General features: G+C 38.0%; 1 protein-coding gene across 1 annotated transcript in view; it reads left to right on the forward strand.

The window, feature by feature from the left end:
• The first annotated feature begins 14,853 nt into the window (after positions 1 to 14,853).
• Positions 14,854 to 26,565, forward strand: part of Kcnj3 (potassium inwardly rectifying channel subfamily J member 3) — a 149,406-nt gene continuing 137,694 nt past the window's right edge. The window contains exons 1-2 of the mRNA XM_042683521.1: positions 14,854 to 15,638; positions 25,818 to 26,034. Of these exons, the coding sequence (XP_042539455.1) occupies positions 14,934 to 15,638; positions 25,818 to 26,034 (922 nt within the window). The 5' untranslated portion in view covers positions 14,854 to 14,933. The remainder of the gene's footprint in view (positions 15,639 to 25,817; positions 26,035 to 26,565) is intronic.

Below are 26,565 nucleotides of genomic sequence, written 5' to 3' on the forward strand. Positions count from 1 at the left end.
CCCTCAGCTCTTCAGCTCAAGGCAAGTGCTCTTCCACTTGAGCCACATCATCACTTCTGTTTTTCTGGTGGTTTATTGGGGATAAGAGTCTCACAGACTTTCCTTACTGGGCTGGCTGTGAACTGCAACCCTTAGGTCTCAGCCTCTTGGGTAGCTAGGATTACAGGCGTGAGTCACCTCAACAGCATCCGGCTGGGGCATAACTTCTTTATTGTTACCACTTAATTGCAATCTTTTCTTTAAATGAACGGTTTCCAGCATTTTCAGAGTGGCTGGACCATTTGGCGTCAACTAATTATTGTCAATGTACAGTTGAAGTCTGACCAAGTAACAGCTGTTTACTTTTACTTACTCTGTCTTCTCAGAGAAGGGAAGAGTGCTCATGGAACTCTTGTCAGTTCTCTTGAGCCCTTTTGAAAACCTCAGGATGGGATTGGCTCCTACTGGGTACCAGGTGCAGGGATTCACCTGGGATACACTTCTACCCAATCAGGAAGCTGGAATGAGAGCATTGTTTGAGTCCCTATATTCTTGTATTTTTTGTGGGGGGGAGGTTGGGAGAGGTCTGGTCATGGACCTGAACTCTGGGCCAGGGCGCTGTCCCTCATCTCTTCAGCTCAAGGCTAGTACTCTACCACTTGAGCCACAGCGCCACTTCCGCTATTTTTTTTTCTGTTTATGTGGTGCTGAGGAATCGAACCCAGGGCCTCATACATGCAAGGCAAGCACTCTACCACTGAGCCACCTTCCCAGCCCGGAGTGCCGATGTTCTGAAAGCAAGCCTTTTCGAAATAATGTTCTTCCCTTCCCTGCTATATGTCTGCTTATTTCACTGTATTACCAAGGCAAGTAACTTAGAGTCACCTTTTTAAAGACAGCAATATTAATGAAACAGCCATCTTTCCTTTTCACTGGAATCCTTCCCATCTGCACATCTGTACGATTCATGCATTGTGTTAGGCCATCGAAGTCTGGATGAGAGACATTGAGTGTGAGGAACAACATATGGCAGAATTGCTCAGCCGTTGGTGACTAAGGCTTTGCTGCTGGCTACTGGGCTTAACTCCTTCTCCTTGAAAGAGAGACTGGTTTTTCATGAGCTCTGCAGTACCTCAAGCAATTTGCTCTTGTCTAGTTTGTGCCATCTCAAATGTGAGAGAATCCCAAGAGCGGACACATTTGGGAATGACATTAGTATGTCTTCCTCTCTCCATGCCCCTTTATTCCAACTGTTAAATTCCAGAAAATTATGGGAGATAAAATTTGCTCCTCAGAACCCGGTAGTGAGTTCAGATTTCTCTTGAACACCACAATGAAGATGGGTATAAATTGGTGGAATTTGGGGCTAATGTCCAGCTTCAATAGAAATAGTTGCCTTTGTCTTTCCATTCATTTGTACTATTTTTTCCAATTTTCAATCACAGTTCTGCCTAAGGCCACAAGGTATTTAGTACTGGTCACTATTATCAGTAACTTTGCTATTCCTACAGTCCTAACTCCTAACTTCTTGCAAATTGATAGGGACTAGACAGTATGGGAGAATGTACTCTCAGGGTAAGATTTTACCCTTGCCATTCTCAAGATGATAGTTTGTCAGATTGTATTTGCTATTTTAGAGTGTCCCTGCCATTGAAAATGAAATTCTCTTGCACTAGAATTTGTACCTAGTGTTTCTCAGGAGGTTTCTCAGTGTGTATATATACATATGTGTTTACATGTGCATATGTGTGAAAATGTGCATGTGTGTGAATGGGTATATGTGTATGAATCTATGTATGTGCCTACTTGTTCATATGTATGTACATATGAAAGTACAGGTTTATGTATATCAGTCTTTTTATATTTATATGTGCTTCTGAGTGTGCATGTATGCACATACATGTGTGTTAGGTGTCTCTGTATATGTGTGCATGTCTGTGTATGCATGTGTGTGTACTCACATGTGTGAATCATTGCTATAATATTTTGCTTTTATTTGAGGCAAAAACTGAAGTCACAGCTTTTTATATTGCTTGAATTGATGGTATAATTGAAGTATCAATGACACTTTTTATTATAATAATAGGTTTTTTAATTGTGAAAATACCATACAGAGGAGTTACAATTTCATGAGCAAGGTAATAGTACATTTCTTATCAAGCATTGTTGCCTCCCCCTTCGTTTCCCCTTCCCATCCCTGACCTCCCATCTCACACTCCTCCCCCACAAAAGTTGTAAGTTTGTTTTTCAGCCTAATGTCTTGTCCATCTCGTTGTTATGGACTAATTGCAACAATGAGATGGACAAGACATTATGTCAGTGACACTTTTTATAGAACACTTATTTTACCTTTAAATAGCATTGATTTCAATGTGCATTGTTATGTTAGGTGGATTTTCTTCCAAAAGTCATTATTTGAAACACTCCATGAATGTTGCTAACTGTTGTTTGCTTAGCTATTTTTTGACCCATCCTTATCTCTGAATTTCAAAATCTTCCTTTTACAGTTGTGTCAATTTGTAACCCATGCAGAGTATAGTGATAGCTTAGTGGTGAAAATCTTAGCTGGTAAGTGGCCTATCTCTTTGGCTTGGTGAAGAAAATATTTTCAAAGAAACGAATCTAAGTCAATGTCATAAATATAAGGTCAAGCTTGGCACTGGTGGCTCACTCCTGACATCCTAGCTACTCAGGAGGCTGAGACCTGGCACTAAGATTCAAAGCCAGCCTGGATAGGAAAGACTATGAGATTCTTATCTCCACTTAACCACTTATCTGCACTTAACACTGGAAGTAGGGCTGTGGCTTAAAGTGGTAGAGCACTGGCCTCAAGGTAAAAGCTCGGGAACAGTGCCCAGGTACTAAGTTCTAGTACCACAAAAGACAAAGAAAGAAAGAAAGAAAGAGTCTTAATCTTAAGGTTCATTGCCTCTCATAGAATTATTCTAACCTGATTTGAACTCGATGGCCTTAACTAGTCCAAAGCCTACGTGATTTGAATTTTTAGTTATTTCTTTTGAGTCTCTTTACTTTCACTCGTACCAAGTGCCACCTAGATTGGCATGCCATTGACCTCAATAACAATCATAGACCAAAGAACATTGCCCTATACTAAAGACTGTCTGGCGAGGAATGGCCTTCCAGCATGAAGAGTCTCCCTAATGTAGAGCTTATATTCATAACTCTCAGCTCCTTCTTTTTCCCTTTCCTCAGCCCTTCTTCTCCCCTTGCAGAGATAACGAACTATTCATTTTCCAACCACTGTTAGGTGTCCCAGAGCCTGACAAATTCATTTCCTAAAATGTATTCTGATGAGTAACTACTTCAACAGTTCAGTACAGAAAATTTTAAGGGACATGTTTTTGTTGTTTTGCTTGACATAGTTTTGTTGGTATTGTTGAGACTGGGTGGGAGATGCTGGCTTACTTTTAGACTGTGTAAGCCCAATTTTCTCTATACAAACTTAAGATTTTCCAAAGAAGTTAAATAGGGTGGCAAATGTGTTTACATCTTCTCCCTGGGCAGATATCATGAGCAAGATTGAATTAAGAAGAGTAGAGATAGAGTATGGGGTAATTTCAGACACAGTTACCATTAAGAGGTTAATATGAAAATGGTAGTGGTTAAGGAATAAAAGCAAGCACATTTTTATTTATGTTAAGAAAGCATAATTTGAAACTTATTAACCCATAATGTAAAGAAAGGACAATACAGTGGACATCTTTTAAAAGTTAATAATTGTATTTATTTTAGTGTATTTCTGCAGCTGCAAAATCACTTTTGTCATTTTTATTTCAAATTAGTGGTTCTTCATGTGGACCAAACTTTCATATAAAGATAACTTGTGAAATTATTTTTGATTGACCTTAAAAATGCTTTGTGACAGATCTTCAGATCTATGTCTCTGCAGATGCTCTCCTTTAATCCTTCCATTAAATGGTCTCATGAAGGCTGGTGCCTTTTCGGTCTCATGTTTAACAATAAGAAAACCAAAGTGCAGGTCTGCCAAAATCTTAAATAGATATACTTTTTAAAAGATATACTTAATATTATACTTTATAAGTATACTTTGGATAGATAACTTTGTGTTTTGAGCATCAACTATTGCAGGATGGTTAATAATATATTATTAACAATAATACCCTTTAATAATTCTTTATCAGTCTTTAACATTTAAGATATATAACACATTTATAGTTACCTTACAGATTTTACTGCTAGATTTGATGAATGTTATGACAAGGTGTACTTTTCTCCCATTCATCATTTTTTCTGTCTCTTGCTCTCTACTAAGAACTGAAAGGAGAGACAATATGGAATTCAAGAGTCAATCAGTGTCTTAGTTACTTTGTATCTTCCTAAGATGTTATTGGACTTGTTCTGTGTTATCCAGACTTGTAAGTTATTTCATTCTTCCCTAAATTGCAGATTCCAAATCCAATCTTAAGAGAAAATTGCAAAACAATAACAATTAAAGAAGAAAAATAAGTGACACTTCCCTTTCAGTGTGAATACCTACTTGATAGCAGAAATCAGAGATGCATGCTAATTATGAAATGTTTTGCATTGAGCTGTTTAGACAATAGGTTTTTCAGGAGAATCACAATAGCATTTATTGTATTGGTCACTTTGAAAGTACCTAATTAATTGGATCAGCTTAAATGAGTTCTGATGACTACATTGTCCATCTATGTTACCTGTAACAATTGGTATGCAACCTCTCACAGCCATGGGGGCAGTCTTGTCACTCACTGGTGTTGTCAAGAAGCATAAATAATCACTATGTGACATTTTGACACAAGGGTTTATTTGGTGATGTTTGTATCCTGACATTGACAGAATATGTGAGGACATTTCATCAGTCGCAGTTCCAGCCTCTCAGAATATGAAAATGAATATGCACTTGACTGAAGGTGCCAAATGGGATCTGACCTCCATTTCCCATCTCCTAATTGTTTCGTACCTCTTTGATTTTACTAAAGTAATTATGCAAAAAGGACTTTCTCCTCATCTACAAAGTTAGCTCATTACTTGGTAACTTTGCAACATGTTTTTAGCCCTTTTTGGATCTTTTAGTTTGATGTAAAGCAGAAACCCTACAGGAATGTAAAAGTGGAACAGCAACCATCTTTCTATGTAGTTAATAGACTGATAATGTCCATTCGTTTCTTTTTTTTTCTAACAGAGAAATAGACTCATTTTTAAAAGTCTTTCCATGACTTTGTGTTCACAGAATGGACTCCTAATTAGTTGAGATGAGAGAAGGAGAAAAAAAATGTTAGGAAACCATTCAGAAGCAATGATGCAGAACCAAGATGTTTTTGAAATACAACTTTACCTATAGGGTAATGAAATAGACATATGCTTCCTATGGTATTGCATAGAGTAATTATATTTTTTTTTTGGTCTTTCCTTTTTCGGTACTGGGGATCCATCCTAGGACACTGTACTTCCTAGGCAAGTGTTTTGCCATTGAACTACATCCCAGCCTTACAGTTACTATTTTTTCTGTCAATTTTGATCAGTACTTGATAATTTGACTTCTGAAGTTTGTATTCCTTAAACACTCTTTTTGTATGTGAAAAGAAGGAGCACATACTAAGTAAGTGGACAGTTTTAATAAATTTCTGCCCAACTCCTGAAATAATATCTAGGCATCTTCTGTGATTTCCTAGAGAATCCTGAAGATGATTGGCAAACTTGTGGGTAATTATGAAGGAGAAGAAATTTATGTCACCATTTAAGAGGGTAAAAGAGAAACAGGTATTTTTTTCCCCAAGTGAAAAGCTAGCTGACAATGACTGTTAACATTTTCCTGAGAAAAACCTGGAAGGAATTCAACACATGAATGTGTAAAAATAACATCCCACTTTCTAGTGATTTTTTAATTATTTCTGCAATTACTCTTCACCTGCCTTTTGTTATATGCATTGAAGAGTCAAAGTAGTTGATTGCAGTTTGCCTGTCTGTCATGGAGTCCACACAATGATTTTTCTCTTCCATTGGCTTATAACTAGTCAATGAAGTGATAATTTAAAATGTTCTCCTTCCCTTGCCTCCTTTCCTCCCTTCTTTCTTTCTCTCTGTCCCTCCCTCTCTCTATCCCTCCCTTCCTCCATCCCTCTCTTCTTTCCTTCCTTCCTTCCTTCCTTCCTTCCTTCCTTCCTTCCTTCCTTCCTTCCTTCCTTCCTTCCAGAAAATATAAGACATAATCTTGAAAAGGATTATAAAGATAGAACTTTTACTGAGAAACCAGAAACATTATTAATTAAAAGATTTCACAACATTTATGGGCTTAATAACAAAGTGGCCCCAGTGTTCCCTGCTTTGTGTTTATTATTTATGACTGTGTGAGTGGTGAGTATGGTTTCAGTTATAGTCAAAGCAAAATTGGCCCTGCTATGCTTAGGTACTTTTTAATTGAGTGGAAGTTGTTTCTGTTACCCCAAATTTGCATCCATACTTGCTGACTTCTGGTGACTTGTAAGAGCGAAGGAGCCAGAGTTTGCTAATCCCCACTCTCTTCTGTTTGGCACCAAAGGATAAAGGCTCTCAGAACTTAAAGATCAATAGTGTTTCAGTGTGTAACATTTCCTAGGGAAATTACTCTACCAATGTATGTTCAGTACCCATGCAGCAGACTTGCCCAATCTCAGCTTTGCAGTCAGATATAACAGGAGCTTTTCAAGAATACTGTTTTTCTGAGTCCTTGCCCAAAGTGCGTATAATATAACTGATCTAGAGAGATGTCTAAAGATCTTCTAATATGCAGCTGGGAACTGTATACATGGGAGTACAACTTCACAAAATTGCAGTCATGGTTTTCCCTTCTGTCCTAACCTGGGTTTCCTGCCCTGAGGTCTTTGACTGTTGTTTCCCACTCCTTTGTCACTTGATTTACTGTACTCTGCTTTATTCACCTCCTCAATCATGCAATCTTAGTATTTGAGAACAGTAAAGGAACTTAAAGAGATGTATTCTTTCTTACCTGTTATAATCAAACTTATGATCAACACATTTCCTTCTTAAGCTGAAAGGGCTCATGTGATTATACCAGGAAAAAAGGAAACATGATTGAACTGTTCAAGAATCAGTTTGTTAGATTATGAAAGTATTACTAGCTCTGAATAAGAAACATTTGGTGAAATACTAATAAATTCCAATTCCTCTGACTCATTGAGTTATATGCACTGCATCTCTCTGTAATAAGAACTTGCCCTTCAGCTAGAAAGAGGGCACTTAGCTAACTGGCTGCAGCGATGGGACTTTTCCACTTTTTATGCAGTGTTTTAAGATCTCGAGACAATTTAGTGAGTTATTCATATCATTGCATTTCTTCTGAATTTAGGTAATCTGTGCTCTAGTTCATCCCATTAACTTAGCCAGGACTTTTTATCTAATTTACAAAATAGTTTAGGATACTTTCCTTACTCCTTCCAGCTTCCTTTAATGGATGTTAGCTTCAGAACTATTAGTAAGTATCAAAATACTAGGCAACTTTTAAAGAAAAGTTCTCTTTGGCTCCCAATTCTAGAGGTTCCCAGGCCTGCATGGGATGATTGTCTTTTTGCTGATACTCCTAAATTAGTACAGGGTATCATACAGCAAGACACAGAAATGCAAATAAATGTCCATATTCTTTCATCTCCCTATCTCTCTTATTACATAGTCATCAGTATTCAATGATAGGGGTTCCATCTTGATGACCTTATGTAACGCTAAAGCTGTCCTAATATCCTCATGTCTAATCACACAATCAAATTTAGTTTCCACCTTTATAAGACCATGCAATTAAATTTCAACATACGCAGCTCTAGAAGACATACTTATATTCAAACCATAGAACAAGGGCATCAGATCTGCTTTCTAGTGGAAGACTGTCTGCTTCCTCTCATTACTTCCCCTTTTACCATTCATAGGCATTACCTTCTAGGAAGCCTCTTACTCATCAGTATCTGCTTCCCAGGTTAGCTGAACTGGTCAGATTGCAATCTGACTTGATCTTTTAAAATATTTTTAAACAATTTTACAATAGTATATTGCTATTTCCTAATTGTTGGAAAATAACTTCAATTTCTCCTATATTCACAGATGTAGAAAACCAGATGTTAGTCATAATTATTTTTCTTCTTAGTATTTTAATATGTGTTTGGAAGTTTCTATAATGCACATAAAAATTCTTTCTTATTTGATCCTAACAGAAAACTTATCCTTCATGAATTTTGTTATTAAAATTTTCAAAGTTCTAAAACAGTGCATTTTGGGTAGAGATAATTAATATTGAACAAATATAACTGATTCCAGTTGGAAAAAAATTGAAAAACTCCCATTAGGTAGAACAGAATTTCATAAAGGCACTTGTTCTGACTGATAATAAAGCAATCCTCTTCCTCTAAAAATTTGCTGAGTTGAATTATTAGTATTGTCTTAATACTAGTGGTGATAATGTCATTGATACCATGTCTTCAACATTTCAGACCTGCATAGCTCCTGGCATAGTGACAGATGCATGTTGTATGTATAGTAAATGGCTGTGATATTGATACAAGCAACATTCCTATGCACATTGTGAATCCGAGACATCTTTAGTGTCTCAGTAGAAATCATTAGAAATATAACTGTCACTAACAAGGCTAAGAGTAGGAAATCATTAACTTTTTTTCTTGATATTTTGAGCCTCATCTCTAGCTCCAATTATTCTTTTAAAAATTGAGTTCCAGAAGACTTTTTAAAAATATTGTCCTTTTCTACTTCCATAAAGCAGAGTACTAGAAGGTACATCTCCGCAGTAAAGAAAGGGTAAGTCAGGAGCATCTTACTAAATAAGTGGCCTCTGAGTGCCAATGGTTTATTGCTTCTCCCTGAATCCACACACAGAGGCCAGGGTTGGAGCTAAGATTAAAAGCTCCATGAGTCATCTGCCATGGTTTGGCAATGCCTCTGTTCTCAAGTCTGTGCAATCAAATCTCCAACTGATTTCTCCTTTTCATTTTTTCTTCCTTTTTTTGGCAAGAGGAAAAAATAACTTCAGTATTCTTTTTTAGGATGGTTTTTTTTAAAAAAAAGGAACACCATTCTGTTTCCCCAAATTGCATGTAGAATTTCAAACAGTGACCTCTTCCCAGATATAGCAAACCTTATGGTAGCAATGGGAAAGTGTCATCTTTTGATACATGAAAGTGTTAGATAACCAGTGTTGCCAACCTTTGCATTGTACTTTTGGAAAAATGGCAGAGTTAGGAATTATTATCCTTATTAAAATATAAAATAATTGTCTTCCAAGAGTAATTAATATCTCTGGCCATGCAGACTGTCACATGGTTTGTCACAGTGGCAGAAGTGAGTGACAAGAAGACAGACTTCAGGTATACTGATATGTTCAAAGCCTTGCTTTTGTCACAGTTGGCCGATTAAGTCATTTTTAGAATTTGGACTTCTCAGGGCAGAGGTTTTTTTTTTTTTTCTTTTATATTAGATATACTCTTTCCTCACACTGTTCAATTACATAATAGCATGAGTGCAGGTACAAAGTCATGCCTGCTTAATGTAAAATACAAAATTATATCCTTTAGTTTTGAAGTTACAGTTATTCATGATACTGCTAATTTTGAACACAGCAAATAAGACAGTGCCAGAAGTTCTTTCTAGGCAGAATATCTAGCTTGTTCTTATCTGAGTTTGTTGTTAAATATGGCTCATAGGTCCACCTGTGCCCATGAACTCTATGCTAGTATACATACATTCTAACATCTTATCTTTGAATGTTAGATGCCATTTAAATAGTTGTTTTGCACTTTTATTTTTCACATTTTTCTTTTGGCTTTTGTAGTCTGGCCTGAAATTATATGCTTTTTATGCCTTTTACCCACTGTGCTTAAAGTGTTTGACCTCAGTTCATCCAAAAGCACCTGATTAGATGGCTTTCTGTCATTCGTTCCCCACACATACCACTTGGCCTTGGCACCATGGTGCTGGCTGCCCTCCAGAACTTCATCTTGGGAGCAGCTGTCCTCACAGAAAAAGACAAGTTGGATTCAACTGAAAATATTTTCAGGGAGTTGGACTCAATGTCACAAGGAGGTCAAAGATTCTGTTACATTTAAAGAATGATATGATGGCATCCTGAAAAAAAATTAACTTATCAGTGTTTGTCTCTTAAATAATAGAGACCTTGTAAACAAGCACATGTGTTTTGGGATCTCTGCTTCATTTTTTCTAGCTACATAGTATAAGTACTGCCCTTAAAGTTGCAAGTGTGTTGCCTGACACATTAAAGTTAGACATTTGTACGTGGGTTATCTCCAGAACTCTCTTACATGCTAGCATTTATGGGGCTAGGATGCATCACTGGAATCTAGATAGGGTAGTAGATAGGAATACTAGGACGAGGAGGATGTGCTCTTTTTCACAGGAGGAATATAAGTAAATCCTAGGCAGAATTGTTAGCTAGAATGTGCAAAAAAATGTTACATGATGAATCTGCTGAAATGTGAGTACATAAAGGATAGGTTACAGGTAGTGATGGGGAAGAAGAGAAACTGCGTGGAAGAGGTGGTAACTGAAACATAATATGGAGAAATGCTTTGCTGTTCTTGCATACTGGTGTCTGGATGAAATGATAAGGCACTAGCGTGATAAGAAATGAGAGTAAGTGAAGTTACTGTAGGGCACAGAGGTAGAAAAAAATTTGGAAGTCTTGGTGAGTGGTTTCATTTTGATAGGCTTCAGATCTCAGCACCAGTGGGAATATGGTATACAGAGGAGGGAGGTCTTTGCTGTGGGTTAGGTGCAAAGAGTGCAGACTCTTGGTCAGAGGATGATGGAGTACCTAGGTCCTGAAGACCTACTCATTGGGTTCAAATGTCAGTCTCCATTTAACTGCCTTGTGACATTGAGCAAGTCATTTACTCTTGTAGCCTTGTTGGGTACATTTGTAAAATCAGAAAATTGGACCAGAATGTGATTTTTAATGCATAAACTTATTTGTTTATAAATTTGGTTGCTAGTAAATGGCAAAGATGTTTTGCATTAAGACATATTTTAAGAGAATATTTAGAAAACAAACAGTAGTTGAGACTTTGCCTTTTATTCCAGAATTAAATATACATTCATTTTTAAGGCAGTAGATCTAGTAATACTACCTAGAACAATTTGAAAAAGGAAATGACTGAATAAAAATCAGAAAAATAAGCCGATGCCAGTGGCTCATGCCCGTAATCCTAGCTACTCAGGAGACTGAGATCTGAGGATCATGGTTCAAAGTCAGTCCAGGCAGGAAAGTTCGTGAATCTCTTATCTCCAATAAACCATCAGAAAGCTGGAAGTGGCTCTGTTGCTCATGTGGTAGAGCAATCGCCTTGAGCTGAAGAGCTCAGGGACAGTGCCCAGGCCCAGAATTCAAGACCCATTACCGACAAAACCAAAAAACAAACAAAAAAACAGAAAATTACTTATTTTGATCTGACATGAAATGCAGTCTTAAAGATGTCTATTGGTATTATATAAATATGAGGTGGGTAGGGGGATAGTTTGAAAGATATTAGATCAAAATGAAAATAACTTGGGATCTGGATAAATGTCAGTTTTAAAGGTTAATACACATGGGAAATTTTTCTGTCTTTATGTTTCCAAGTTCTTTTAGTTTATCATGTAAGTACATACATATAATTTAGTATATAAATGATAAATAATTATAACCCTCTAGCTATGTAAGTATAAACATATGTATGCTTTAGTGTATAAATTATATAAGTAAACCACATTTATATAATTGTAAATATATTACTATGATTCCGTTATGGCTTAATTCTTAATGAGGGAGAGAGACATCAAACACATGAAGAAAATAGCAGCCAGAAGAAAGTATTATGAAGATGGTGGATGTGACAAGAGGACTTGGTCCACTTGGGAAAGTCACCCAGAAGAGGAGGATGCAGTTAGACTGAGAGCCCTGACTACAGGAGCCAGTACGTCAGGTCAAGAACCTTGTAGTTAGACATAGCAGATATGCAGATGGCCAGGGCTGTCTATGCCTTGATTTGAAATTGAAAGAAGCCATCTTGACAAGGGCATAGTGAGCCAGGGCAGGGAGTAGTGGTCAGAGATGAGATGGTAATATTGGTTAGGTCACAGCATGGTGCCAACTCTTCATAATCTCTTCTTGGCTTTGTTGAAATGTGATAGCCTAGTTACAGCATTCTTCAGAACAGAGATTACAAAGCCACATTCAATCTCTTTTCTTCATATCCACATTAGGAAAATAGTAAATTAAATTACCTCTGTGTGTGTATGTGTGTGTGTCCTAGGGGGCCTGGGTACTGAATATTTTTACTCAAGGCGCTCTACCACTTCAGCCACAGGCTCCACTTCTAGCTTTTTGGTGGTTAATTAGTAATAACAGTCTCTTGAACTTGCTGCCCAGCTGGCTTCAAACCCAGCCTCCTGAGTAGTTAGGACTACAGGCCTGTGCCATGGCCAAAACACAGTTTAAACGGAAGCTCAAAGAAGTTCAGCTACTTGCTCAAGGTCACACAGTTTGTAAAGGACTCTGTCAGGATTCAAATCAGGTCTTATGATTTCAGGATCAGAACAGCTTTCACTTCTCACAGTGGTGTCACTTTCCCTTCTTATGTAATCTGGAAGGATAACAGAGAATTACTGACCTCTTATCAGAGAGCTTGCAGGAAAAGCATCTGTAACTGGAACTCGATGTTTTAATAAAAGGACAGTGCAAGAGTCCTCTGCTTAGGGCTGACAAGCTGGTACACACTTGCCTGCACTAAGTTTTAGGGGCAGGGAGGTAAAGTGGAGGGCCGATTAGCAGAGAATTGGAGTGATTGGATATTTCCCCTTACATAGGATTCTAGCAACACCTCTTTACTTTTTCTAACAATATGACCGGTCAACTTTCTAATACAGTCAATTTTATGTGTCTGGACTGAAAGAAATAGGCGATAAACCAAACTTGAGATGTGGTAAATAAGCTGGCATGTACTCATGGACAATATATTAATTATTTCTGCACTTTGCCCCTCCATTAAGTTCACTGGCTGGCTGGGGGCCATTAAAATCTAGCCTTCTTCCCTCATTTACAGCCACATATAAACTCCAGATATGCTGAGCCGTTCTAATAGAGCCATTTTCCGAAAGGATTGGCAGCTTTCCTATCTATCCCCTCCGTTTTCTGTTGTTATCCAAAGGCTGCTTGGCTTTTGTAACTCTGAGTTCTGAAAATGCCCATCTCCTAGCCAGTTGGGATCACTGTTTATGATGTGTCCCCCAAGCTGCAGGCATCCATGGAAATGAGGGCCCTACTTATAGAAACATATTGTACTTCTTTCAGAGAGCAGGATTTGCTGCTTGTTGGGGGCTTTCTGACTGATGCAAGGCGATTGGGTGGGGGAAGGGGGTGAGGAAGAAGAGTTGGCTGACGTTTGGAGCAGATTTATAGCTGCTTCTCATTGGAGGGGCTAGCTTTTCCTGAGCTGCCAGACACTGCAGGCTCAACTGAGGCGCGGAGGTGCAACTGGGGCTGGTGGAGCGGTGGGGGAAGGCAGGGACAGGCGGGGCTAGCGCGGCTCTGCAGCTGCTCTCACGCTCCAGCACACACACCTCATTCCCGCCGCCTCTGCTAGCGCCTCGCGTCCTCCACCCGGGGCCACCGGGGCGCGGGCCGGGAGTAGTGGACCTGGGAAGGAAGAGGCAAAGGTTTCTACCGCCAGGCATAGGAAGAGCTGGAGAGAGGTGCTCGTGTTGAACCCGAAAGTCTGATCCGCAGCCCAAGGCTGGAACCTTGTCCATCAGCAATCCACACCACGGATCTGCCTGGAAAAGAGGACACCGCGCCAAGGAACCCCAGAGTCCGGTGTCCCGGTTAGTTCAGTGCCCAGCGCGGCAGGAATTTATTTTTTTAATTTATTTTCCTGAGGACAGTGTGGGCTGTCGGGGACGCACGCAGCCCGAAGGACCTGCTCGGGCGCCCATCGAGGTCCACTAGGAAAAGTAGGAAGTGGGAAAACGGCCCTAAGCGCAGGGTGCGCGGCCAGGCTGCCGCTGCCGATTGCGGCGCTGCCTCTTGCGCTCTCCCGCTGGGCGAGTGCGGGGCTCCGCACCCTGGCCTGCGCGCGGGGGTGTTTTTAAGTGGGGCGGGGGACTTGAAGGTCCGCTCCAAGGATTTCGTGGCCGCTCGCGCCCACCAGGGGATTCTGAGCCCAGCGGGGCGTGGGGGGGGGGCGTTGTATCACCGGCCCTGCAGACATGCCTTTGGGCGGGATTTTGGCGAAAAGATAGGCGGCCCCGAGCGCCCAGGGGAGCCAGGAAGACCTCTCCCCGGGGGGGGGGGGCGGGGGGACGGGGTGGGGAGCGGGAGATTGGGGTGCAGAAGGGAGGGGGTGGGAGGGTCTGGTCCAAGCAGGTAGTGCAGCTCTGGCAGTCTGGCGAGTTGGCAGGTGAGGTGGGAATTGCTGGCCAACCGTTGCTTTTCAACAGTCAGTTTCCAGGTGGTGAAGGATAAGGTAAGAGAGGTGGCCCCGGCATGCCAGAGGTGGGGAAAGAAAAGAGGAGCCGCGCGAAGCTGCTGGAAGGCAAAATTGTAGCGGGGGTTTCCGGTCCTCGAGTCCCTCCTGCCTGGAGTGCCCGGGAACACTTTTTCATGTTGATGTTTTAAGACTCAATTTGGAAACGCCGATCTCCGTCCCGGGGGAGGAGGAGAGGCACTGGCCGCGGGGCAAGAGATCGCCGCTCCTGCGCTGGGTGCGTTTCTCCCCCACCCCCAGCCCCAACCCCCGCTCCCCCCAAAGCTCGGGGGAAAAAAGCGCCTGCTTTGGCCCCCACCTTCCCTCCTTCCCTCCCTCCCGCCCTCCCCCCCGGCTCCCACCTCCTTTTTGGTGCTGGTTTGCAGCGCTTGGCTCCAGCGCCTTCGCTTCGCGCTTGAATCTGGCTCGCCCCTCCGTATTATGTCTGCACTCCGAAGGAAATTTGGGGACGATTACCAGGTAGTGACCACCTCGTCCAGCGGCTCTGGCTTGCAACCCCAGGGACCGGGGCAGGGCCCGCAGCAGCAGCAGCTGGTACCCAAGAAGAAGCGGCAGCGGTTCGTGGACAAGAACGGTCGGTGCAATGTCCAGCACGGAAACCTGGGCAGCGAGACCAGCCGTTATCTCTCGGACCTCTTCACCACGCTGGTGGACCTCAAGTGGCGCTGGAACCTCTTCATCTTCATCCTCACCTACACGGTGGCCTGGCTCTTCATGGCGTCCATGTGGTGGGTGATCGCTTATACCCGAGGCGACCTGAACAAAGCCCACGTCGGCAACTACACGCCCTGCGTGGCTAACGTCTACAACTTCCCCTCTGCCTTCCTCTTCTTCATCGAGACCGAGGCTACCATCGGCTATGGCTACCGGTATATCACCGACAAGTGCCCCGAGGGCATCATCCTCTTCCTCTTCCAGTCCATCCTGGGCTCCATCGTGGACGCCTTCCTCATCGGCTGCATGTTCATCAAGATGTCCCAGCCCAAGAAGCGCGCCGAGACCCTCATGTTCAGCGAGCACGCGGTGATCTCCATGAGGGACGGGAAACTCACGCTCATGTTCCGAGTGGGCAACCTGCGCAACAGCCACATGGTCTCAGCGCAGATCCGCTGTAAGCTGCTCAAAGTAAGTGCTCCCCTCTTCTGCCTCCCCTCCGCGGGACACCCAGAGCTTGCCGGCCCTCTCCAGTCCCTCTTCCCCCCCCCCCCATTCACCTGCGCAGGTAAACCTCTTTAGGGGGTGGGCTGAAGGGGCAAGGAGGGAGGGAGGCCCAGTTGCAGTTCTGTTCTTTTCCCCACCCACTCTTGAGCTCTTAATTATAGGCATCATTTCAGATGCCTTTGGATCCTGTTCAGAACTAGTAACATTGAAGCAGAGCCGTGGAGCCTTGAGGGATAATCAGTTCCCTTGTCCTGGTCACCAGCCTGCTTTGCTTTTCAGCATGCTTTGCTTTTATTACCAACTTGGCATTACTCTATTAAACTTCAGATACTAAAAAAGAAACCATCGACGGATCAGCTTTCGTTTTGAAGAGCTGCAGAACTTGCCTCAACTTTTACTTTGGGGTTTGCCTTTATTGTATTTTTTTTCTTTCCCTTCCCCCCCCCCCCCCCCGCACCTTAATAATGTTAACAGGTGGATTAATTGTTCTAGGCTCTAGAAGCTTCAGTCCACCTGTGGTCAGGCCCAGGGCACAGTTAATAAAGTGGAAGACATCACACCTGGCCCTTTTAAGTTTTTATTTTTACTAAATATTTTCCTAGAGAAGTATTCTGTGAAAGCTTGAGTGCTTTTCCTGTGGAGCCACTTGATAATTTTATTCTTAATTACCTGTTTCTATGAAGCCTTTGTCAATTATAGATTTCACGTGAAGCTTTTCAGCATCCATTAAAGAAGATTGCTTCCTACTATCAGTGGTATAAATGCTAAAACAAATTGCATATAGAGTGGTTATTAGGGCCAGGTCTTCCTAGTCATTACCGGGCAGCAGCACACACACAACTCAAGTCCACCCCCCACCCCTCACTCGTCCAATTGGTGCCTGGGGAGGAGGGATTAAAGCCTAGTTTTCCCTCTAGATGTCATTTACAATGCCTCCTGCTCCTCCTTCTCCTCTCCTCCCGTTCCCTCCCCACTCCCACAATCTTCTTTTTTTGGAAGAGTTTGCTTTAGTAGTTTTCAAATGTTTATAAATTGAAAATGACAACCCCAAATGAATAGGTCACAAATGGGAAAAGACTTATCTATAATTGAATTAAAAAAAACCACAACCAGATTCAGAATTGAAATGTTGATAAAATGAAAATCTGATAACTACTTAAATTGAGATTTTGGCCATTGGAATTTTAATTTTCACAGTACAAAAATATATTGTTTACCACAGCCACAACTTAGTTAAATGTGACACAGGGGCTTTAAAATGTTTTTCCCTTATGGGATTTTAGTATTTTTGTTCTTAGAATTTCTTATTCTAATTCTTTTTGACTAAGTTACTCAGTACAGAATTAAAGCCACTCACCAGTCCTGTCATTTTGTATCACAACCATATTTTACTATGCTATATTAGGAAGCATGAGATTTTGTATATCAAAGGGTAAAGTACTTACCAGCCTTGTTCTAACGTATATTCACATGAAAATACTAGGAGTAAATAATCTGAGTATACTACATTATTTTGTAATTAATTATAATGAACGACATACAATTGTTAGAGTTAACCTTAGAGTATTGTTTCATTGACTAATGTCTGAAATAAGGGGGCTGCGAGATCAAGCAAAACATTTGTGCTGTTTACATGTTTATTGTACTGATAATGTTGTATAAGCCTATTTCTATACATACACCAAATATAGCATCTTTCTTCAAGTTAGGCCTACTCTGCAGATAGGAACATTTTGACGTTTAGTCTAGTCCATAGTTTCTCCCAAGGAATCTATGTTCATAACCAGTTTGAGAATATTGTTGAATAATAGTTTACTATATTGACTGATCCAGTGGAAATTGAAAATTATACTTCTTTGGTTTGCAAATACCTAAAGTTATAAAAACAGAGATAATTCCAAGGCAATATATTTCAGATGTTTTTAGATGTCATCAAATTTTATTTGGACAAATCCCCAAAATTTGAATTTGTAGATATAGAATAGAACATGTGTAATATATGACATGGTATATATTATTCTCATAGATTAATATAATATATAACATGCATTAATCTCTCTCTTCCTCTCTCCCTGTCATACACACAAACATATACACACATATGGAAATACAATGATACAGTCTATCTAAAGCACACAAATCATACATGATGCCATGAACCACATATATCATCTTGATTAAAAAATGTTAATAGTATTGAAAAATTTGAAGCAAGTGTACTATATTAACACAAGGTGATAAAGTAATATTTAATTGTGATAGTAGAATGGTACTCCTATAATCTTTTTACTAATAAGTTATTAGGAGAATACCAGTATTGGAATTAAAAATGATCAATACATAGTACTACAGTTATATTTAAACAAAATTATAGTAAACATTTTCACTTATTTTTGTAGAAGTAAAAGTCCAATCATAAGTAGTTCTTCAAGCAATGTACTTCAAACAATGATAATGTACTTTGCTTGAATTTTTTCTCTGTAGGAATAGTAATTAAAATGAACTCTTGTAATTATTGGAAATTCCTAAGAATTTATTGAAAAAGAGTCACATTTTCTTGAGGAATTGATAATAATCAGAAAAGTTAAAGGGGAGATTTTTCTTTAACAAGGTGTTCTTATTTTCTGTTTTGAAAACAGTTAACTTCAAAACAGTAAACTTTGTTATTGGATATAAGCTTTGCCAAAGGTCAAAGTTTTAATATTTTTCCACTAGCTCTATGCATTCCTCATGTAATATGTTATTACACATTACTATACTAATGATAGTATTGATACTAATTACTGTTCATATATTTTTGTCTATAACCTGTCATTTTTCTACTGCTATTCCCTTCCTTATTTTTGGAACAAAAGCTTTTTTAATGAGTTAAAACATAGACTTTTCTATAATTATTCAAAACCACATTTGATTCTTGAGAAGACTGTAAGATTATGCATTGAGTTTCTAATACTGGCCATTCTGAGATTTTCCATGAATAACTCCTTTGAATTCTATAACTTTTGGTTAAAAATTCTTTGTTAATTTTTAATTTTTCCTTTTGCTTATATGAAGACAATTTCTTCATATAAACTTTATTCTTTACTTTTCAACTACAAAATACTGAAATTTCTCTTAGAAATGAAATATAGATATTCTAACAGCATGCCTGACAAGGCCAATTATTTTTTTCTACTAAAAAAGTTTAAATTAAAAGTGAAATTTTAAAATTATATAATTTAGCTACAAGTAAACTATAGTACTATATTAAGATGAGCATTAATAGTTCATCTTATCATCAAATCCATCTTGAACCATTAATGTCTTTTGTGTTTTCTTACCTGGAGAATAGTTATAAACTATTATCATAGTTTTGTTAATTTAATGTATTATCCTTACACATATTTAGCTAAAATGCCTGGATTAGGGAGTTGAAATATATAGTTGTAATGCTGGAACATATGTTGGAAAACAAAATTTGGAAATCATCACTTTGTCCTTCCTGTTAATCTAACAATAGTTATAGACTGCTCTAGACATCCAACTTTTTAAGGGAAGAATTAAATAATTCAAGAGTTTGCAAATGTATTATTTAAAAGCTGTCCTATATATGACTATAGGTTTCTATTATATATGCTCATATTTACACATACTTTTAAACATAAGCATGAAGTCTACTATTGTTAGATACATAATTTGAAAGGGATAAAGGTGATTTTTTTCTCACAGAAGGATATTTTTATTTCTTTACATTTCTTTTCATTGCCAGTAGTCATATTTTTCTTTCTCAAAAGATTAGCTATGCATCCTTTAATTTTCATTTTTTGATTTATGGAAAGCCAATAGAATGAATTCCTGTATTCCCTGTCTTTTCTAACATCACATATATTGTTTTGGTATTTACTTGTTCTGTTCTTCATTCATATGGATGTTCAGAATCAGATTCTGAGTGCTTTTTCCACATCAGTGAGGTCAAGTGCAGGACAACAGAAAAAAAAAAAAAAAAAAGATCTTGTCTTCAAACTGCTAGACTATTTATCCTCCTTGTAGAAGGTAGCTTCTTTTCCCCATTACTCACCCCTCCCCCAGTTCTAGATGTTAAACCGAGGGTCTCAGGGCCTCATGAATAAACTGTGCTATTCAGTTACATTCCCAGGCCCGGACACACTTTTATTTTTTAAATTATGTTTGTTTTTTTGAATCACAAGGGATCAACCACAGAGCCATGAAACTAGCTAGGAAAGCATCTGACATTAAGCCATATCCTTAGGCCTGTATTAAAATTGTGTTAAATCTTTTAACCATAGAAATTCTTGGACCTCAAGAGTCTTTCATTTTTCTCATGTATTTATAGATTTTGTCTTCATTTCATATTTTGTACTTTAATGTGAATTTGTTTTAATGCTATACAATTGTTGTATGGCTGACTGTTTTTAATCAATTGATTTTGATTAATTTCAACTTCTTTTGATATATTAAGAATATTATTTGTCTTCATTTTAACAAATTAAATGCACAGAGTATCTAGAAGATCTTGGATTCTTTCTAAAATCTATTACTATTATTCTCGTCCCCACCAGCAGTAATATCTTTTTTCTTTAATTTTTAAATTTCATATGGTTTCTCAAAAGTAAGAGTAGCCTGTAATCAGAGCAAAAAGTTTAACATAGAAAAAGTGTAAATACTCACAAATAAAAAGCAGTAGGAAAGAACAAATGATAAAGGAGGCAGACTAAAACATTTGATGGATTAGGGAGTGTTTGGTATGTGGGAGGGGAATGTGCAGGAAGCTAACAAATTCTGACCATAGTTATTATAAATTCTGTAACAGGCCCTTACAGCTGCTCCTTATGTCATCTGTTATAAGATAAATGACTTGCATCTATTGAAGGTACATTGGTTATATTCAAATTAACTTTTTTTTTTTTTACTCATCTTGGGGCTTGAACTCAGACATTGGGCTCTGTCCCTGAGCCTCTTGTTGCTCATGGCTCGCACTCTTCCACTTGAGCCACAACTAGACTTCTGGCTTTTTCTGAGTAGATTTATTGGAGATAAAAGTCTCACAGACTTTCCTGCCTGGGCTGGCTTTGAACTGAGATCCTTAAATCTCAGCCTCCTGAGCAGCGAGGATTACAGGCATGAGCCACTAGAACCCTGCAAAAAAGGACATTTTTGGAACTAATTAGTTTAGCATTAAAAATCTTTATTTTAGTCTTGATACTGGCCTTGGTTTTTCTACCTGAATATTCATGGAATGCAGAGCTTAAGATCCCAAATTAATGTACATTTTAGCAGCCAAAGTAGATAATATTCTAGGCTTACATTCTTCTCCATCTTACTTAAATTTTGATCTGCTTTTGGTTACATAGGCTCTTTTGCTTTTGATCTTAAAAACTCTTTTTTGGCCTTTTTCCTCCTAATATTAGATTTAGATATTAATGACTCTGGCCTCTCTTTGTGTAGTTTTCTTTCTGACCTCAGCATCTACTCAGTATGTACGAATACATGTGACTTACACAAATAAAGAGGAAAGTGAAATTCTACACTAACTACTAGGAATGTGTTAGGAAAGATTGTATTTTCTCTCCACCTTAGCCTCTGGCCTGCATAGCCTTTCCAGCAGAGACTTGTCTGAGGTAGTGTGGTAAGGAGTAAATCAAGCCTGGGAATATGACACAGTTAAATATGGACAGACAGGTGAAAGTGAGTACATGTTATATTCAAAATTCTCACCATCCTCAATCCAAGCTAGGAAACTTCTGGCACAGTTTCAGATCAGAGATTGAAACACTGTGGTGCAGATACAGATTATATTAATGCTGTGTTGGCCCTGGAGAATTCAAGTGGCCACTTATCTCCTGTCACGACATTACTAAATGTATATCTAGTATCTAGTATGCACACACATATACATGTGTGTGTACCCACCAATAACTGTCTTTCATCTGTCCTATAAAGGCTATCTGAAAGTACCTGACTGTAGTGGTTTCTTCAGGCATTTGTGACTTATGATTCCTTTGATTTTGTATGTGATGGTCCTGAGGCTTGAACTCAGGTCTTGGCAACTCTCCCTGAGATTTGCTCAAGGATAGTGCTCTACCACTTAACTCAGAGTTCCATTTGTAGCTTTAATAGTGATAAATTGGAGGTTCAAGTCTCATACCCGGACAGGCTTCAAACCTCCATCCTCAGATCTCAGCCTCCTGAGTAGCTATTTGTACTCAGAATTGTAGTTGATTATTTTGTAGTTCTCTTTGGAATCCAAGGCTATTCAAATTGAATACTTATCACTATTTTAAAATTAGTACATAGGACAATAGAATATGACACGTCTTAAACAGGACACATAGGTCCATTTACATAAAATAGAAATATATACTATTAAACTATTTACTAAACAGCTATTTCACCATGACAAATACCTTAGAAATTTTCATATACTTTACAAAAGTTTCAAAATTTCATGATGTTCAAATGATTATTTCTGGACAATAAATATAAGCAAATTTTTATCATAGCTGTCTAAATTTTAGCAATTTTTTTGAATTTTGAAACAATCTGAATTATTGATCTAGGGCATCCTTATTTTCAATTTATCTGTTCCTTGGATTCATTTAAATTTTTAAAATTTATTATATAAAATTATGGATATTATTATGGCAGTTCCATATAGCACATCTTATTTACTCCCCTTATCAAGGAAATAAGCATGGATTTTATTCCCTTAGGAATTAGGAAGTTTGTAGTACTAGGGAAAAAAGACTATCCAAGATAGTCTTCTTAGATGATAGTTCTTATAATGCCACATGAAGTCAGGTTAAAGTATGTGTACCTCAGACTATTTTGTCTATGGTCCGATATTTCTAAGTGAAATACAGTAGTTGATAAATAAGACATATGAAACTAATGGATTACAGTGACAACATTTTATCTAATGCTCAAACTTAAAATCAGTTGAGTTTATATAGGCACATATATAATTCATCTTCTCCTTTATCTTGCTCTGTCATATATATATATATATATATGTATATATGTATATAAGTGTGTGTATGTTTATTACAGTTCTCTCAATAAAATTTCTCAGTTTCTTTTACTTCACTTGTATAATTTAATGGTTTAAAGACACAATCTCTAGCATGTCTATGAATTAGGACACACTAGATTAGAGTTTTATAATCTGGAGTAGTATGTGCTTACTTCTTAAATTTATTGAGTAGGTCTCTGTAGGTTTCTGTAACAGTTGGCTGAGCTACCATAACTGGGGTCTATTCAGACTTCAGACACTGCTAGTCCTCCAACACCTGCCACTCATACTGTACCCTTCACATTGACCTTCAACAGAGCCTTCTGTCTGATTCTAGTCCATTACTGACTCCAAGAGGCAAACAAGGAACAGGGGTGTGAACATATTGATAGGTGAAATATTTTATGGTTTAATATAAAGAAATAAGATGGGTGATAACAAATGTTCATGTATGTAGGGTGACTCAATAGTTAAAGAAATGTTAACTTAGATAGTAGCCACTGGAAAACAATTTCAATGTGAATGTAGAAAGTATCATATTTCTGAAAATATAAAAAATGAAGTTATTAATACTTTTCCATTATGTCACATATTAAGAAGTCTGGGACAGGATGCAGAGCAGTGGGAGAGGGGAGGAGGAATTACCTAGTATCATTTTGAATATACAGACACACATTTAAAATAAGAAGTTGAGCCTGAATGGAACAAATATGGATCATGTATGTTAAGCTTAAATGACCTATATCTGAAGAAACTACTAAAAATAAAATATATCTTACTACAAACTGGAAATTTTTCTGGTGGCCTACCTGTTTTCTAGGGCATTTCTTTATATGAGTTGTCAAAAGATTAAGGAATATATGATTTAATAGCTTCTGATAAGCTCCCTTATGATGAGGAACAGGCTTAAATAACAAATACATAAAAAGGAAGCCAAATTTTAGCATTTGTATGCAAATGAATATATTCCTTGAGGAAAATTACTATAAATAAACAGTAAATTGATGTTTTAAAAAGAATTTTCAGGGTCAATACTGACACAAAATGCTGGGAAGGTAAAGTATAAAACAGCTAGTTAAAAGACCCATATTTTGATCATTACAAGTACCAAAACACCACCTTGTGTTTATATAGCACCTATTTCTTACTAGGTTAGAAAATAACCACACAAGCATACACATAATTTTATGGTTATATTTATGTTTTTTCTTACTTTTTATCTTTATCAATATTTGATACAGTGTAGGAGGAAGATGCTGATTTGTTTTATATTTCACTAATTTGAGAATAGGTTGAGAAATATAGGTAGCTTGAAAAAATGTCCAACATATTTATTATGTTGGCTTGGAAAGGCCTTATTTTCTCCAACATTGGTTATTATAGTGGATGTTTTTATTTATTTCCCCTCTGTGAATTTTTTTCCCTTTAAGTCATCTGTCCTCTACCTCGTGTTCTCTCTTTTTCTTCTCTTCCTTCTCCTCCAAACTACCTACAAGGTAGAGAAGAAAAGTAACTTCAATGTCTTCATTGGATTTTCTTCTGGACAAATAATATTCCTGAATATCACCAAGTACAAAATTAGCCTCTCGAATTAACTAATTCTGCTTTTGAAATTCTTTATAGAAAGTATTACCCATATAAACCTCACAAATTGAAACCCTTACTTCTATTTGCACAAAGAACAGGTCACTAAATCAATTTCTCAATGCTTTGAGATATATTTACCCAACATACTAACCAAAGCATTTCTTGCTCTGTGAATAAGATTTGTATCTTTAAATGGTCATTTCATTGGACAGAGTAGTGCAATTAGTTCAGTTTAGTTCATTAAATCAGTTTTTCTAAGAGTCTGAAGAAATGTCATGTGTTCTCCAAAGTTCCATTTGATCAGCAGCATAGTCCTCTCCCTACTATTTTTTGTATGTTGCCACTAATTATCCATCTGTATTTACCACTTATATTTACAAATTAAACTTAAATATTGGCTTATACACGGGAAACAATGAAAATTAATAGAAAAAGTGAGTAAGTTTTCTTTCATGGTTTGTCAATTTTGAAGTTATATTTAACTTTGATTTTGATCCTTAGAAAGCAAGTAGATTCATACTTTATTGAATCTGAGTTTTGGGGTGATTTATCCTGAAACAATACTATGGCCTGATAAAAGATTTTTTAAACTTCATCAAATATTGATTTTTAATTTTGATTAAAGAAAGTTCAATTTGACATACTTTGTCACTATGCTTTAAAATGTATAGAGAAGGAATTACAGGTCTGGGAAGGTGGCTCAGTGGTAGAGTGCTTGTCTTGCATGCATGAGGCCCTGAGTTCAATTCCTCAGCACCTCATAAGCAGAAAAAGCCAGAAGTGGCGTTGTGGCTCAAGTTGTAGAGTGCATGTGTTGAGCTGAAGAGCTGAAGGACAATGCCCAGACCCAGAGTTCAGGCCCCACAACTGACAAAAAGAGTGTGGGGGGAAGGAATTATAATGCAGATTATTATCAAAGTGTAAAAGGCATCAGGTAATAGCATCTGCCTGTTAATTTCAGTATGTGAGCACTTGTGTACATAACACAATTTAGTATGAGAAAAATCTTCATTTTTATTTATTTATAACCATTTGTGACTTTTCAAAAGTCCTTAGCAAATAAATGATTGCATTGTACTTTTCAATACATGGATAAATCTCTTCTTAAATGATATTTAGCCTTTTTCACCTTAATAAATTCCATAAGAATTGCCCACTTATTTGCTTCATGGAGAAAGAAAATCTTGACAACTGGTGAGTTGGTGAGTTATCATGCTGTGATTTATGTCAAACAATGGCACATGTACGTTCAGTTCCACAGTTGGCGCTAACAGCCATTGTTGGAGCAGGCATTTCTCCAAAGCTCACGAGTAAGGGAATGGTAATTATAGCAAATTGTATATTATAAATAATGCATGTATGTTCTGTATGAGCTATGTGGGATTTCAGCCCATTTGCTAGAACATAGCTGCATAATGATTTGTTTGGATTTTGTTACAGATGATTGATAGTGCAGAATGTTGGCAATGATGTAAATTACTATTGGGCTGCCTTGAAAATCTTAGTACAAGTGGTGATTTCTTCTCTTTTTCTGTGTGCTTGTCTAGTCTCGGCAGACACCTGAGGGTGAATTCCTTCCCCTTGACCAACTTGAACTGGATGTAGGTTTTAGTACAGGGGCAGATCAACTTTTTCTTGTGTCCCCCCTCACAATTTGCCACGTGATCGATGCCAAAAGCCCCTTTTATGACCTATCCCAGCGAAGCATGCAAACTGAACAGTTCGAGATTGTCGTCATCCTAGAAGGCATTGTGGAAACTACTGGTGAGTAAACTATAGCTATGACATCATGTTTTCTTATTCCATAATGATATTATTGTATGTACAGTATCTGTACAGATTGGGATAAATTGCTGAGAGTTCTCAAGAATGAAGTAATGACTTGTCTCATATCTTTGTAACATTAGTTTGATACTGCTTTGAAAATTAAGATTTACTCTGTTGGTGGCTACCTATCAGATATTAACCACAGAAATTCTCACTGGAAGGAAAGAAACTGACATGATGCTTTGGAAATTACTATGATGTTCTATTTTATTATAAAGTTGCATTTCCTATCATCATAATTTTTCTTAAAAAAATTTAAATCAGGCTAACAGTCTGAATTCAATGTATATATTCTTGCCTTGAGGATGTTGATTTCGGGTTTCTTGATATAGCTTTGGTATTCCTATGTGCAATCGGAATGGAAAATTGCCTGTGTGTATGCACATGTTTGTGTTTGCACAAAAGCAACATTTTAATTTTAATTTCAAAACAGGTCACTAGACTTCTCCAGCTGAACTCTGACTATAC

The sequence above is a fragment of the Dipodomys spectabilis genome, unplaced genomic scaffold (genome assembly GCF_019054845.1).
Source record: "Dipodomys spectabilis isolate Male_0828 unplaced genomic scaffold, ASM1905484v1 ptg000081l, whole genome shotgun sequence".
NCBI classification, from domain to species: Eukaryota; Metazoa; Chordata; class Mammalia; order Rodentia; family Heteromyidae; genus Dipodomys; species Dipodomys spectabilis.